This window comes from Hemiscyllium ocellatum, unplaced genomic scaffold, assembly GCF_020745735.1.
Source record: "Hemiscyllium ocellatum isolate sHemOce1 unplaced genomic scaffold, sHemOce1.pat.X.cur. scaffold_3751_pat_ctg1, whole genome shotgun sequence".
NCBI classification, from domain to species: domain Eukaryota; kingdom Metazoa; phylum Chordata; class Chondrichthyes; order Orectolobiformes; family Hemiscylliidae; genus Hemiscyllium; species Hemiscyllium ocellatum.
Genome location: NW_026868607.1, coordinates 1 through 15,000, shown reverse-complemented (window position 1 = coordinate 15,000; position 15,000 = coordinate 1). Strand labels below are relative to the sequence as shown.

The 15,000-nt window shown below is 61.6% G+C and overlaps 1 protein-coding gene across 1 annotated transcript; it reads right to left on the bottom strand.

Moving 5' to 3' along the window:
* Positions 1-11,949: 11,949 nt before the first annotated feature.
* LOC132813516 (tubulin beta chain) lies at positions 11,950-14,243 on the bottom strand. Its single transcript, XM_060823173.1, has 2 exons — positions 14,112-14,243; positions 11,950-13,191 (listed from the first exon to the last, which is right to left on the bottom strand). Exons 1-2 carry the CDS (start codon positions 14,170-14,172, stop codon positions 12,131-12,133), a joined length of 1,122 nt encoding a protein of 373 aa, XP_060679156.1. The 5' UTR covers positions 14,173-14,243; the 3' UTR covers positions 11,950-12,130.
* Between the last annotated feature and the right edge of the window lie 757 nt (positions 14,244-15,000).

The window sequence follows — 15,000 nt, the reverse complement described above, 5'->3', positions numbered from 1 at the left end:
GTGGGTGTCAGAGGTCGGAGGTAGCGTCTTTACTCGGAGAGTAGGGGGGGGGGCGGAACGCAGGGCCGGAGACTCGCCAGGTTCGAGGGAATGGGGACGGGAAGGGAAGGGAATGGAGTGGGTCAGCTGGGGCTTCGAGATCGGTTCCACCGAGGGGAGGGGGCCAGCACGACACAGAGGGGCCGAAGGGTCACATTTGGAGATGACAGGGTGGGGTGTTTCCCAGCAATAGCCAGCCCCCAACCCACTCACTGCCCATCCCTCACCCTCCTACACTCCTCACCCTCCTGTTCCCATCCCTCCCTCCCTATCTCCCTCACCCTCCTACACTCCTCACCCTCCTGTTCCAATCCCTCCCTCCCTATCTCCCTCACCCTCTTACACTCCTCACCCTCCTGTTCCAATCCCTCCCTCCCTATCTCCCTCACCCTCCTACACTCCTCACCCTCCTGTTCCAATCCCTCCCTCCCTATCTCCTTCACCCTCCTACACTCCTCACCCTCATGTTCCAATCCCTCCCTCCCTATCTCCCTCACCCTCTTACACTCCTCACCCTCCTGTTCCAATCCCTCCCTCCCTATCTCCCTCACCCTCCTACACTCCTCACCCTCCTGTTCCAATCCCTCCCACCCTATCTCCCTCACCCTCCTACACTCCTCACCCTCCTGTTCCAATCCCTCCCTCCCTATCTCCCTCACCCTCTTACACTCCTCACCCTCCTGTTCCAATCCCTCCCTCCCTATCTCCCTCACCCTCCTACACTCCTCACCCTCCTGTTCCAATCCCTCCCTCCCTATCTCCTTCACCCTCCTACACTCCTCACCCTCATGTTCCAATCCCTCCCTCCCTACCTCCCTCACCCTCCTACACCCCTCACCCTCCTGTTCCAATCCCTCCCTCCCTTTCTTCCTCACCCTCCTACACCCCTCACCCTCCTGTTCCAATCCCTCCCTCCCTATCCCCCTCACCCTCCTACACTCCTCACCCTCCTGTTCCAATCCCTCCCTCCCTATCTCCCTCACCCTCCTACACCCCTCACCCTCCTGTTCCAATCCCTCCCTCCCTATCTCCCTCACCCTCCTACACTCCTCACCCTCCTGTTCCAATCCCTCCCTCCCTATCTCCCTCACCTCCTCCAGCTGCCTGCAATCCTTGGGATGGACAGAGTGAGAGAGAGAGAGACAGAGGAGGGTGGTGAAACGGAGGAGAGAGGTTACTGTCTGAAATTAAACAGTTTTAGGAGGGACTAATTCTTCAGCGGTTGGTTCGGGTTGCGTTCTGGGCAGAGATGTTGGTGTTCACTATCAAGTGACAGAGGAAGGGGGAGGGAGTGTGGGCCTGGATTATGGAGCTCAAGGCCTAGAGTATATCCACCTCCCTCCGACAGTGCGGCCCTCCCTCAGTACTGGGCACCGGGAGGGAGGGAGGGAGTGTGGGCCTGGATTATGGAGCTCAAGGCCTAGAGTATATCCACCTCCCTCCGACAGTGCGGCCCTCCCTCAGTACTGGGCCCCGGGAGGGAGGGAGGGTGGGCCTGGATTATGGAGCTCGAGGCCTAGAGTATATCCATCTCCCTCCGACAGTGCGGCCCTCCCTCAGTACTGGGCCCCGGGAGGGAGGGAGGGTGGGCCTGGATGATGGAGCCCAAGGCCTAGAGTATATCCATCTCCCTCCGACAGTGCGGCCCTCCCTCAGTACTGGGCCCCGGGAGGGAGGGAGGGTGGGCCTGGATGATGGAGCCCAAGGCCTAGAGTGTATCCATCTCCCTCTAACAGTCCAACACTGAGACTAAACGCCAATGGCCTGGTGAGTGAGGAGTTGAGTCGTCCTGAGTACGTTAGACGGGCGTCAAAACCGTCACCGGTTCAGGGAAAAGCTGCCCCTGACAGATTGGCCGGGGAACCCTGTGTGTTCAGTCGACTCAGAATCATAGAGCCGTAGAGATGTCCAGCACGGAAACTGACCCTTCGGTCCAACCCCTCCATGCCAGCCCAGATATTCCAACCCAATCTAGTCCCAGCACCCGGCCCCCTATCCCTCCAAACCCTTCCTCGTCATATCCCCATCCAAAATGCCTCTTAAATGTTGAATTTTACTAGCCCCCACCGCATCCTCTGGCAGCTCATTCCATACCCCTACCACCCTCTGGGTGAAAACGTTGCCCCCTCAGGTCTCTTTTATATCTTTCCCCCTCTCTCCCTAAACCTCTGCCCCTCTAGTTCTGGACTCCCCCACCCCAGGGGGGAAAGACTTTGCCTATTTACCCTATCCACGCCCCCCTCGTGATTTTATAAACCTCTATAAGGTCACCCCCTCTCCAGCTCGCCCCTGGCCTCTCCCTGTAGCTCAGACCCATCCCGGTAAATCGTTTCCGACCCCTTCCACGACATCTTTCCGATAGGAATTGCACGCGATATTTCCAACAGCGGCCCCGTCACCCGTACAGCCGCGACGTGACCCCCCTCCCAGCTCCCTCTACCCCCATACTCTGACCAATAAAGGCTGAGGGTCACAAAAGGGCTTTGCCCACTCCCCCAGGACGGGCAGGTGGGGGGGGTCGAGTCTGGTTAAACCCGCGGCCTTGCTTCCTGGTGAAACGCGGGGACGCGTACAATTAACAAGTCGGGCCCTTGGGGCGGCTTCTGAGAACGGGGAGAGAGAGAGAGAGACCGAGGGGATTCAGAAATATAATCCGTCGAAGTTCGCCTCAAAACGAAATTCCCAAAGTATGGATTTCAAATGTGATGGGAGTTTAGTATCTCGGGGCATAATTTTAACTGGTTGTCCGAAATTGAATTTAATTTTTCTCTTCCCACACCAACCCAAGGGTAAACGCTACGTGGTAAATGCTCCAACTCTCCGCGCGCCCCGCGCTCACCCTTTAAGGGGTTCAACTTGGTTAAAAACGCGGACGCTCTTTCTAACTTCATAACAGACCGGGGAACTGGGGGCGGGGTGCTCCGAGTGACCGAGGGGAGGGTGGGGAGCTGTTCACGGTGCACCGAGGGGAGACTGAGGGGGGGGCAGGGTTAAGAAGGCGATGAGCCCTCTCGCTTTCGTCGCTCAGACCTCCTGAGCTGAGGGAGTCGGGGGGGGGGACATCACGTTTGGGGGGTTGTACAAGTTGGCGGCGAGGTCTCGTCTGGAGGAAGGCGGCCACTTCTAGCAGGAAGATGTACACAGTCTTGGAGTACTGTGTCCAGTTATGGTCCCCACACCTCAGGAAGGACATACCGGCGCTGGAACGTGTCCCAGCGGAGATTCACACGGGATGATCCCTGGAATGGTCGGTCTAACATACGAGGAACGGCTGAGGAGCAAGGAATTGTATTCCTTGGAGTTTCGAAGATTAAAGGGGAGACTTAATAGAAAGTTAACATGGCTTGGAAAGGGTGGACGCTGGGAAGTTGTATCCATTAGGAGGCGAGGAGACTAGGACCCGTGGACACAGCCTTAAAATTAGAGGGGGGAGTCAATTCCGAACAGAAATGCGGAGACATTTCTTCAGCCAGAGGGTGGTGGGCCTGTGGGATTCATCGCCGCAGAGTGCAGCGGAGGCTGGGACGCTAAATGTCTTCAAGCAGAGATCGATATATTCTTGATGTCACCAGGAATTAAGGGCTACGGGGAGAATGCGGGTAAGTGGGGTTGAAATGCCCATCAGCCATGGCGGAGTGGATGGGCCGAATAGCCTTACTCCCACTCCTACGTCTTATGGTCTAAAGTAGAATACGAACGAACACCGATTTACAACTCCTTCCGCTGCCCTATCTTTTACTTTCCCCTCTGCAACGCTGGCCCGTTAAACACCCCACGGTTAAGATCGTCCGTAAAAGACGCTAATTTCAGAACCAGCCAGCTGCCGAAAGTACTCGTCCTCTTCGGGACTGCTGTTCCGCAAGGGCGCTGACAGGTAAAGGTACCTTTAAGAGAGCTATTCTCCGAGCAGTCTGCAGCTGTGGGCGTTTGGTCAACATATTTTCTTTCAACTTTATTCCCTCCAAAGCACTGAACAGTTTCATTGGTCTGAAAATTCCCAAAGTATGGTTTTCAAAGGTGATGGGAGTTTAGTATCTTGGGGCATAATTTTAACTGATTGTCCGAAATTTAATTTAATTTGTCTCTTCCCACACCAACGCAGATACGGCAAGGGTAAACGCTACATAGTAAATTCGCCAGCTCTCAGTGTGCCACTCTAACCCCCTAAGGTGTTCAATTTTGTTAAAAACATAGACACTCTTATAACTTCATAACAGGGAACTGTGCACGGTGCTCAGAGTGTGGGTCTGACCAAGGGGAGACCGGGGAACTGCGCACGGTGCTCCGAGTGTGGGTCTGACCAAGGGGAGATCGGGTAACTGTGCACGGTGCTCCGAATGACCGAGGGGAGACCGGGGAACTGTGCACAGTGCTCCGAGTGTGGGTCTGAGCAAGGGGAGACTGCGGGAACTGTGCACAGTGCTCCGAGTGACCGAGGGGAGAGACCGGGGAACTGTGCACGGTGCTCCGAGTGACCGAGGGGAGAGACCGGGGAACTGTGCACGGTGCTCCGAGTGACCGAGGGGAGACCGGGGAACTGTGCACGGTGCTCCGAGTGACCGAGGAGAGACCGGGGAACTGTGCACGGTGCTCCGAGTGACCGAGGGGAGAGACCGGGGAACTGTGCACGGTGCTCCGAGTGTGGGTCTGACCGAGGGGAGACTGCGGGAACTGCACACGGTGCTCCGAGTGTGGGGTCTGACCGAGGGGAGACCGGGGAACTATGCACGGTGCTCAGAGTGACCGAGGGGAGACCGGGGAACTGTGCACGGTGCTCCGAGTGACCGAGGGGAGACCGGGGAACTGTGCACGGTGCTCCGAGTGTGTGTTCTGACTGAGGGGGAGACCGGGGAACTGCACACGGTGCTCCGAGTGACCGAGGAGAGACCGGGGAACTGTGCACGGTGCTCCGAGTGACCGAGGGGAGAGACCGGGGAACTGCGTACGGTGCTCCGAGTGACCGAGGGGAGAGACCGGGGAACTGTGCACGGTGCTCCGAGTGACCGAGGGGAGACCGGGGAACTGTGCACGGTGCTCCGAGTGACCGAGGGGAGACCGGGGAACTGTGCACGGTGCTCCGAGTGTGGGGTCTGACCGAGGGGAGACCGGGGAACTGTGCACGGTGCTCCGAGTGACCGAGGGGAGACCGGGGAACTGTGCACGGTGCTCCGAGTGACCGAGGGGAGACCGGGGAACTGTGCACGGTGCTCCGAGTGTGGGTCTGACCGAGGGGAGACCGGGGAACTGTGCACGGTGCTCAGAGTGACCGAGGGGAGACCGGGGAACTGTGCACGGTGCTCCGAGTGACCGAGGGGAGACCGGGGAACTGCGCACGGTGCTCCGAGTGTGGGGTCTGACCGAGGGGAGACCGGGGAACTATGCACGGTGCTCCGAGTGACCGAGGGGAGACCGGGGAACTGTGCACGGTGCTCCGAGTGTGGGGTCTGACCGAGGGGAGACCGGGGAACTGTGCACGGTGCTCCGAGTGACCGAGGGGAGACCGGGGAACTGTGCACGGTGCTCCGAGTGACCGAGGGGAGACCGGGGAACTGCGCACGGTGCTCCGAGTGTGGGGTCTGACCGAGGGGAGACCGGGGAACTATGCACGGTGCTCCGAGTGACCGAGGGGAGACCGGGGAACTGTGCACGGTGCTCCGAGTGTGGGGTCTGACCGAGGGGAGACCGGGGAACTGTGCACGGTGCTCCGAGTGACCGAGGGGAGACCGGGGAACTGTGCACGGTGCTCCGAGTGTGGGGTCTGACCGAGGGGAGACCGGGGAACTGTGCACGGTGCTCCGAGTGTGGGTCTGACCGAGGGGAGACCGGGGAACTGTGCACGGTGCTGCGAGTGTGGGTCTGACCGAGGGGGAGACCGGGGAACTGCGCACGGTGCTCCGAGTGACTGAGGGGAGACCGGGAAACTGCGCACGGTGCTCCGAATGACCGAGGGGAGACCGGGGAACCGCGCACGGTGCTCCGAGTGTGGGTCTGAGCAAGGGGAGACTGCGGGAACTGTGCACAGTGCTCCGAGTGTGGGTCTGAGCAAGGGGAGACTGCGGGAACTGTGCACGGTGCTCCGAGTGACCGAGGGGAGACCGGGGAACAGTGCACGGTGCTCCGAGTGACCGAGGGGAGACCGGGGAACTGTGCACGGTGCTCCGAGTGTGGGTCTGACCGAGGGGAGACCGGGGAACTGTGCACGGTGCTCCGAGTGACCGAGGGGAGACCGGGGAACTGTGCACGGTGCTCCGAGTGACCGAGGGGAGACCGGGGAACTGTGCACGGTGCTCCGAGTGATCTAGAGGAGACCAGGGGAACTGTGCACGGTGCTCCGAGTGTGGGTCTGACCGAGGGGAGAGACCGGGGAACTGTGCACGGTGCTCCGAGTGACCGAGGGGAGACCGGGGAACTGTGCACGGTGCTCCGAGTGTGGGTCTGACCGAGGGGAGACCGGGGGACTGTGCACGGTGCTCCAAGTGACCGAGGCGAGAGACCGGGGAACTGTGCACGGTGCTCCGAGTGACCGAGGGGAGACCGGGGAACTGTGCACGGTGCTACGAGTGACTGAGGGGAGACCGGGGAACTGCGCACGGTGCTCCGAGAGTGGGTCTGACCGAGGGGAGACCGGGGAACTGCGCACGGTGCTCAGAGTGACCGAGGGGAGACCGGGGAACTGCGCACGGTGCTCCGAGTGTGGGTCTGACCGAGGGGAGACCGGGGAACAGTGCACGGTGCTCCGAGTGACCGAGGGGAGACCGGGGAACTGTGCACGGTGCTCCGAGTGACCGAGGGGAGACCGGGGAACACTGCACGGTGCTCCGAGTGTGGGTCTGACCGAGGGGAGAGACCGGAGAGCTGTGCACGGTGCTCCGAGTGACCGATGGGAGACCGGGGAGCTGTGCACGGTGCTCCGAGTGACCGAGGGGGGACCGGGGAGCTGTGCACGGTGCTCCGAGTGACCGAGGGGGGACCGGGGAACTGCGCACGGTGCTCCGAGTGACCGAGGGGAGAGACCGGGGAACTGTGCACGGTGCTCCGAGTGACCGAGGGGAGAGACCGGGGAACTGTGCACGGTGCTCCGAGTGACCGAGGGGAGACCGGGGAACTGTGCACGGTGCTCCGAGTGACCGAGGGGAGAGACCGGAGAGCTGTGCACGGTGCTCCGAGTGACCGATGGGAGACCGGGGAGCTGTGCACGGTGCTCCGAGTGACCGAGGGGGGACCGGGGAGCTGCGCACGGTGCTCCGAGTGACCGAGGGGGGACCGGGGAGCTGCGCACGGTGCTCCGAGTGACCGAGGGGGGACCGGGGAACTGCGCACGGTGCTCCGAGTGACCGAGGGGGGACCGGGGAACTGCGCACGGTGCTCCGAGTGACCGAGGGGAGAGACCGGGGAACTGTGCACGGTGCTCCGAGTGACCGATGGGAGACCGGGGAGCTGTGCACGGTGCTCCGAGTGACCGAGGGGAGACCGGGGAACTGTGCACGGTGCTCCGAGTGTGGGGTCTGACCGAGGGGAGACCGGGGAACTGTGCACGGTGCTCCGAGTGACCGAGGGGAGACCGGGGAACTGTGCACGGTGCTCCGAGTGACCGAGGGGAGACCGGGGAACTGTGCACGGTGCTCCGAGTGTGGGTCTGACCGAGGGGAGACCGGGGAACTGTGCACGGTGCTCAGAGTGACCGAGGGGAGACCGGGGAACTGTGCACGGTGCTCCGAGTGACCGAGGGGAGACCGGGGAACTGCGCACGGTGCTCCGAGTGTGGGGTCTGACCGAGGGGAGACCGGGGAACTATGCACGGTGCTCCGAGTGACCGAGGGGAGACCGGGGAACTGTGCACGGTGCTCCGAGTGTGGGGTCTGACCGAGGGGAGACCGGGGAACTGTGCACGGTGCTCCGAGTGACCGAGGGGAGACCGGGGAACTGTGCACGGTGCTCCGAGTGACCGAGGGGAGACCGGGGAACTGCGCACGGTGCTCCGAGTGTGGGGTCTGACCGAGGGGAGACCGGGGAACTATGCACGGTGCTCCGAGTGACCGAGGGGAGACCGGGGAACTGTGCACGGTGCTCCGAGTGTGGGGTCTGACCGAGGGGAGACCGGGGAACTGTGCACGGTGCTCCGAGTGACCGAGGGGAGACCGGGGAACTGTGCACGGTGCTCCGAGTGTGGGGTCTGACCGAGGGGAGACCGGGGAACTGTGCACGGTGCTCCGAGTGTGGGTCTGACCGAGGGGAGACCGGGGAACTGTGCACGGTGCTGCGAGTGTGGGTCTGACCGAGGGGGAGACCGGGGAACTGCGCACGGTGCTCCGAGTGACTGAGGGGAGACCGGGAAACTGCGCACGGTGCTCCGAATGACCGAGGGGAGACCGGGGAACCGCGCACGGTGCTCCGAGTGTGGGTCTGAGCAAGGGGAGACTGCGGGAACTGTGCACAGTGCTCCGAGTGTGGGTCTGAGCAAGGGGAGACTGCGGGAACTGTGCACGGTGCTCCGAGTGACCGAGGGGAGACCGGGGAACAGTGCACGGTGCTCCGAGTGACCGAGGGGAGACCGGGGAACTGTGCACGGTGCTCCGAGTGTGGGTCTGACCGAGGGGAGACCGGGGAACTGTGCACGGTGCTCCGAGTGACCGAGGGGAGACCGGGGAACTGTGCACGGTGCTCCGAGTGACCGAGGGGAGACCGGGGAACTGTGCACGGTGCTCCGAGTGATCTAGAGGAGACCAGGGGAACTGTGCACGGTGCTCCGAGTGTGGGTCTGACCGAGGGGAGAGACCGGGGAACTGTGCACGGTGCTCCGAGTGACCGAGGGGAGACCGGGGAACTGTGCACGGTGCTCCGAGTGTGGGTCTGACCGAGGGGAGACCGGGGGACTGTGCACGGTGCTCCAAGTGACCGAGGCGAGAGACCGGGGAACTGTGCACGGTGCTCCGAGTGACCGAGGGGAGACCGGGGAACTGTGCACGGTGCTACGAGTGACTGAGGGGAGACCGGGGAACTGCGCACGGTGCTCCGAGAGTGGGTCTGACCGAGGGGAGACCGGGGAACTGCGCACGGTGCTCAGAGTGACCGAGGGGAGACCGGGGAACTGCGCACGGTGCTCCGAGTGTGGGTCTGACCGAGGGGAGACCGGGGAACAGTGCACGGTGCTCCGAGTGACCGAGGGGAGACCGGGGAACTGTGCACGGTGCTCCGAGTGACCGAGGGGAGACCGGGGAACACTGCACGGTGCTCCGAGTGTGGGTCTGACCGAGGGGAGAGACCGGAGAGCTGTGCACGGTGCTCCGAGTGACCGATGGGAGACCGGGGAGCTGTGCACGGTGCTCCGAGTGACCGAGGGGGGACCGGGGAGCTGTGCACGGTGCTCCGAGTGACCGAGGGGGGACCGGGGAACTGCGCACGGTGCTCCGAGTGACCGAGGGGAGAGACCGGGGAACTGTGCACGGTGCTCCGAGTGACCGAGGGGAGAGACCGGGGAACTGTGCACGGTGCTCCGAGTGACCGAGGGGAGACCGGGGAACTGTGCACGGTGCTCCGAGTGACCGAGGGGAGAGACCGGAGAGCTGTGCACGGTGCTCCGAGTGACCGATGGGAGACCGGGGAGCTGTGCACGGTGCTCCGAGTGACCGAGGGGGGACCGGGGAGCTGCGCACGGTGCTCCGAGTGACCGAGGGGGGACCGGGGAGCTGCGCACGGTGCTCCGAGTGACCGAGGGGGGACCGGGGAACTGCGCACGGTGCTCCGAGTGACCGAGGGGGGACCGGGGAACTGCGCACGGTGCTCCGAGTGACCGAGGGGAGAGACCGGGGAACTGTGCACGGTGCCCCGAGTGTGGGTCTATTGACGAAACATTGGTGGTCAGGATCAAATCCAGATCGATAATCCAAGTCCTGTATCGCGGACGAGGCAGAGAGAGAGTACGGAGGGGGTCGTTGAGTTGATTCCATCTCCTGCAGACGGGCTCAGCATTCGGAGGGGGTGTTTAGTTTCCATTAATGCGAGGTGCTGCGATTTGGGGGTCTCCCCCCCCCCCCCTTCCCCTCCAAGTTCCTGGGGAGCGTTGTTGTACGACAGAGACCTCTAGGATGGGGGTCCAAGGCTTCCGGGAGAGTGGGAACAAGTCGCGTTGGGGGGCACGCTCTTTGGTTGGGGGGTGTCAGGGGGTCCAGGGAGGTCATAGCGCGGCTGCGTCCGGGAATCCTGCCCCAGATTCCGCGTTCCCCCTGCGGGAGGGTCAGCGAGAGGCTGTTTTCACCCCATCTGAGGGAGGGGGGGGGGGTGACCATAGAGGCTTATAAAATCACGAGGGAGGGGAGGAGAGTAAATAGACAAGTCTTTCTCCCCCCCCCCACTAGCCCAGAACTAGAGGGGGAAGGTAGGTTTTAAAGGAGAGGGAGAGCCCCGAGAGGGGTGGTGCGTGTGTGTGGGACAAGGAAGTGTTTCAGAGGATTTTGGGGGAAAAATGTGGGATAGGAAGGGGGGGTTAGAGGGAGATGGGGCTGGGAAACGGCTGGATTCGGGATGTCTGGGCTAGCACGACGCGGGAAGGGCTGAACGCCGCCCGTAACGCAAAACGTCTCGCGGTCTTTTGACCCGAGAAACCAAAAACCAACACAGGATCTGGCCCCGATGGGCCGAGAGGCGGCAGATGCAGTTTAACGCCGATAAACGCGAGGGGGGGGCTACGTTTTTTTTGGGAACGCAAATCTCACCAGGATTTCGTGGTAAGGTCCTGGGGGAGGGGGGAGTGTTGCTGAACAGAGAGAGCGGGGAGTGACGGTTCATAGCTCCGGGAGGGTGGGGTCGCAGGTGGATAGGAGGCGTTTGGTATGCTTTCCTGTATGGGTCAGAGTATGGGGGTATAGGGAGTTGGGAGGGGTCACCTCGCGGCTGTATGGGTTGGGAATATCGCGTTCAATCCCGGTCTCCCTCCCCAATCGGAAAAGATGGTGTGGAAGGGTTCGGAAAAGATTTACCAGGGTCTGAGCGACAGGGAGAGGTTTACAAAATCACAAGGGGGGCGTGGATAGGGTAAATAGGCAAAGTCTTTTGCCCCCAGGGGTGGGGGAGTCCAGAACTAGAGGGGCAGAGGTTTAGGGAGAGAGGGGAAAGATATAAAAGAGACCTGAGGGGGCAACGTTTACACCCAGAGGGTGGTAGGGGGTATGGAATGAGCTGCCAGGGGATGTGGTGGGGGCTATTACAATGGCAACGTTTAAGAGGCATTTGGAGGGGGATAGGGATAGGAAGGGGTTGGAAGGAGAGGGGGCCGGGTGCTGGGACTGGACCGAAGGGTCGGTTTCTGTGAGGGACATCTCTCAGAGCCCCCGGAGATAACACCGTCCCCTCCCGCACCGACCCCAGGGGAAGCGTGAAGCAGGATTGGAAGGAGGGTTCCAGGCCCCCCCCCCCTCGTGACTGAGGGAGAGAGAGATCCAAAATGTTCCAAAAACCACCCTTATACCCCGCACCCCCATTCCACGTCCCACCCCCCCATCCCTGGGCACTATGGGTAATTGAGCACGGCCAATCCCACCCTAACCTGGGCACTATGGGTAATTTAGCACGGTCAATCCCACCCTAACCTGCACATCCCTGGGCACTATGGGTAATTTAGCACGGCCAATCCCCCACCCTAACCCGCACATCCCTGGGCACTATGGGTAATTTAGCACGGTCAATCCCCCACCCTAACCTGCACATCCCTGGGCACTATGGGTAATTTAGCACGGCCAATCCCCACCCTAACCCGCACATCCCTGGGCACTATGGGTAATTTAGCACGGTCAATCCCCCACCCTAACCTGCACATCCCTGGGCACTATGGGTAATTTAGCACGGTCAATCCCCCCCCCATCCGATGGGGAATAAGAAAACCAGGCAGACACAGAGAGGACACAAGACATTGGCTGCTATCAAAATTCTCGTTTTATTGGGGGGGGGGGGGGGGTGCCGAGACACTGAACCAGAGCGAGACACGGGGAACGAGAGAGAGAGAGAGTGGTCATGCACACACGCACACACTAAAGACAGACAGAGGTCCGCCTGGAGGGCGGAGAGGAGGGATGGAAGGAAAAACAAGAAAGAAAAATCAGGCCACCTCCTCGTCGTCCTCCTCCTCAAACTCTCCCTCCTCCTCGGCAGTGGCGTCCTGGTACTGCTGGTACTCGGAGACCAGGTCGTTCATGTTGCTCTCAGCCTCGGTGAACTCCATCTCGTCCATCCCCTCGCCCGTGTACCAGTGCAGGAAGGCCTTGCGGCGGAACATGGCGGTGAACTGCTCCGAGATGCGCTTGAAGAGCTCCTGGATGGCCGTGCTGTTGCCGATGAAGGTGGCGGACATCTTGAGGCCCCGGGGCGGGATGTCGCACACGGCCGTCTTGACGTTGTTGGGGATCCACTCCACAAAGTAGCTGCTGTTCTTGTTTTGGACGTTCAGCATCTGCTCGTCCACCTCCTTCATGGACATGCGGCCGCGGAAGATGGCCGCCACCGTCAGGTAGCGGCCGTGGCGCGGGTCGCAGGCGGCCATCATGTTCTTGGCGTCGAACATCTGCTGGGTCAGCTCGGGCACGGTCAGCGAGCTGTACTGCTGGCTGCCGCGGCTGGTGAGGGGGGCGAAGCCGGGCATGAAGAAGTGCAGCCGGGGGAAGGGCACCATGTTGACCGCCAGCTTGCGCAGGTCGGCGTTGAGCTGGCCCGGGAAGCGCAGGCAGGTGGTGACGCCGCTCATGGTGGCGGAGACCAGGTGGTTGAGGTCGCCGTAGGTGGGGGTGGTCAGCTTGAGGGTCCGGAAGCAAATGTCGTACAGGGCCTCGTTGTCGATGCAGAACGTCTCGTCCGTGTTCTCCACCAGCTGGTGCACCGACAGGGTGGCGTTGTAGGGCTCCACCACCGTGTCGGACACCTTGGGCGAGGGCACCACGCTGAAGGTGTTCATGATGCGGTCCGGGTACTCCTCGCGGATCTTGCTGATCAGCAGGGTGCCCATGCCCGAGCCCGTGCCCCCGCCCAGGGAGTGGGTGAGCTGGAAGCCCTGGAGGCAGTCACAGCTCTCGGCCTCCTTCCTCACCACGTCCAGCACGGAGTCCACCAGCTCCGCCCCCTCGGTGTAGTGGCCCTTGGCCCAGTTGTTGCCGGCGCCGCTCTGCCCTGTGGGAGGGGAGGACAGTCAGTCACCTCCCTGGGCACTATGGGTAATTTAGCACGGTCAATCCCCCACCCTAACCCGCACATCCCTGGGCACTATGGGTAATTTAGCACGGTCAATCCCCCACCCTAACCCGCACATCCCTGGGCACTATGGGTGACGGAGGGATGGATAGAAAAGAGAAGGAATGAGTGGGTGAGGGAGATAGGGATTGGAACAGGAGGGTGAGGGGTGTAGGAGGGTGAGGGAGATAGGGAGGGAGGGATTGGAACAGGAGGGTGAGGGGTGTAGGAGGGTGAGGGAGATAGGGAGGGAGGGATTGGAACAGGAGGGTGAGGGGTGTAGGAGGGTGAGGGAGATAGGGAGGGAGGGATTGGAACAGGAGGGTGAGGGGTGTAGGAGGGTGAGGGAGATAGGGAGGGAGGGATTGGAACAGGAGGGTGAGGTGTGTAGGAGGGTGAGGGAGATAGGGAGGGAGGGATTGGAACAGGAGGGTGAGGTGTGTAGGAGGGTGAGGGAGAGAGGGATTTGAACTTTGGAGTGAGTGTGGAATGACAGTAGGGAGTGAGGGGAGAGAGAGGGAACGGGGAAGAGGGGAGAGCGAGCGAGAAACAGGTTTCCTGCTAACAAAGCCAGGTCTGTCGCAGCTCCCTGCTGTAGTGCCATCTCCTCTCAGCTGGGGGAGCTGACTGATCACATTCAACAATCCCTCAGCCCCCAGCCTGCCCAGCCTCTGTTATACATCGAGAGACAGCGAGAGAGAGAGAGAGAGAGAGGGAGGGACAGCGAGAGAGGGGGAGAGAGAAAGAGAGAGAGAGAGAGAGAGGGAGGGAGGGAGGGACAGCGAGAGAGGGGACGAGAGAGAGGGACAGCGAGAGAGGGGGAGAGCGCGAGCCCCAAAAATAAATACGGATGCACTCACCGAACACAAAGTTATCCGGCCGGAATATCTGTCCGAAAGGCCCTGACCGGACTGAATCCATCGTCCCGGGCTCCAGATCAACTAATACAGCCCTGGGAACATATTTCCCACCTGCAAGGCCAGGGCGCAAAGAGAGAGAGGGGGGAGACGTGGTTTAGTTTGATTTTAAAAGTGCGTACACACACACACACCCAGACACAGACACAGACAGACAAAACACAGGCCTCCTGAGGGATCCCCTCACATGCTGGGACAGAGGGAGAGAGACACAGAGGGAGGGAGAGAGAGAGAGAGAGAGAGAGAGAGAGAGAGACAGACAGACAGAGGAAGGGAGGGAGGGGAGAGAGAGACAGAGACACAGAGGGAGGGAGGGAGGGAGGGAGGAGAGAGACAGAGGGAGGGAGGGAGAGAGAGACACAGAGGGAGGGAGGGAGGGAGGGAGGGAGGAGAGAGACAGAGGGAGGGAGGGGAGGGAGAGAGAGACACAGAGGGAGGGAGGGAGGGAGGGGAGAGAGAGAGAGACACAGAGGGAGGGAGGGAGGGAGGGGAGAGAGAGAGAGACACAGAGGGAGGGAGGGAGAGACAGAGACACAGAGGGAGGGAGGGAGGGAGGGAGGGAGAGAGAGACACAGAGGGAGGGAGGGAGGGAGGGAGGGAGGAGAGAGACAGAGGGAGGGAGGGGAGGGAGAGAGAGACACAGAGGGAGGGAGGGAGGGAGGGGAGAGAGAGAGAGACACAGAGGGAGGGAGGGAGGGAGGGGAGAGAGAGAGAGACACAGAGGGAGGGAGGGAGAGACAGAGACACAGAGGGAGGGAGGGAGGGAGGGGAGAGAGAGAGAGACAGAGGGAGGGAGGGGAGGGGAGAGAGAGAGAGACAGAGGGAGGGAGGG

Excerpts from the sequence above, each read along its gene's own strand:
- LOC132813516 (XM_060823173.1), bottom strand. The coding sequence starts at position 14,172 with ATGGATTCAGTCCGGTCAGGGCCTTTCGGACAGATATTCCGGCCGGAT. Across the intron at positions 13,192-14,111 it reads GCCGGATAACTTTGTGTTCG|GGCAGAGCGGCGCCGGCAAC; the intron begins GTGAGTGCATCC and ends CCCCTCCCACAG.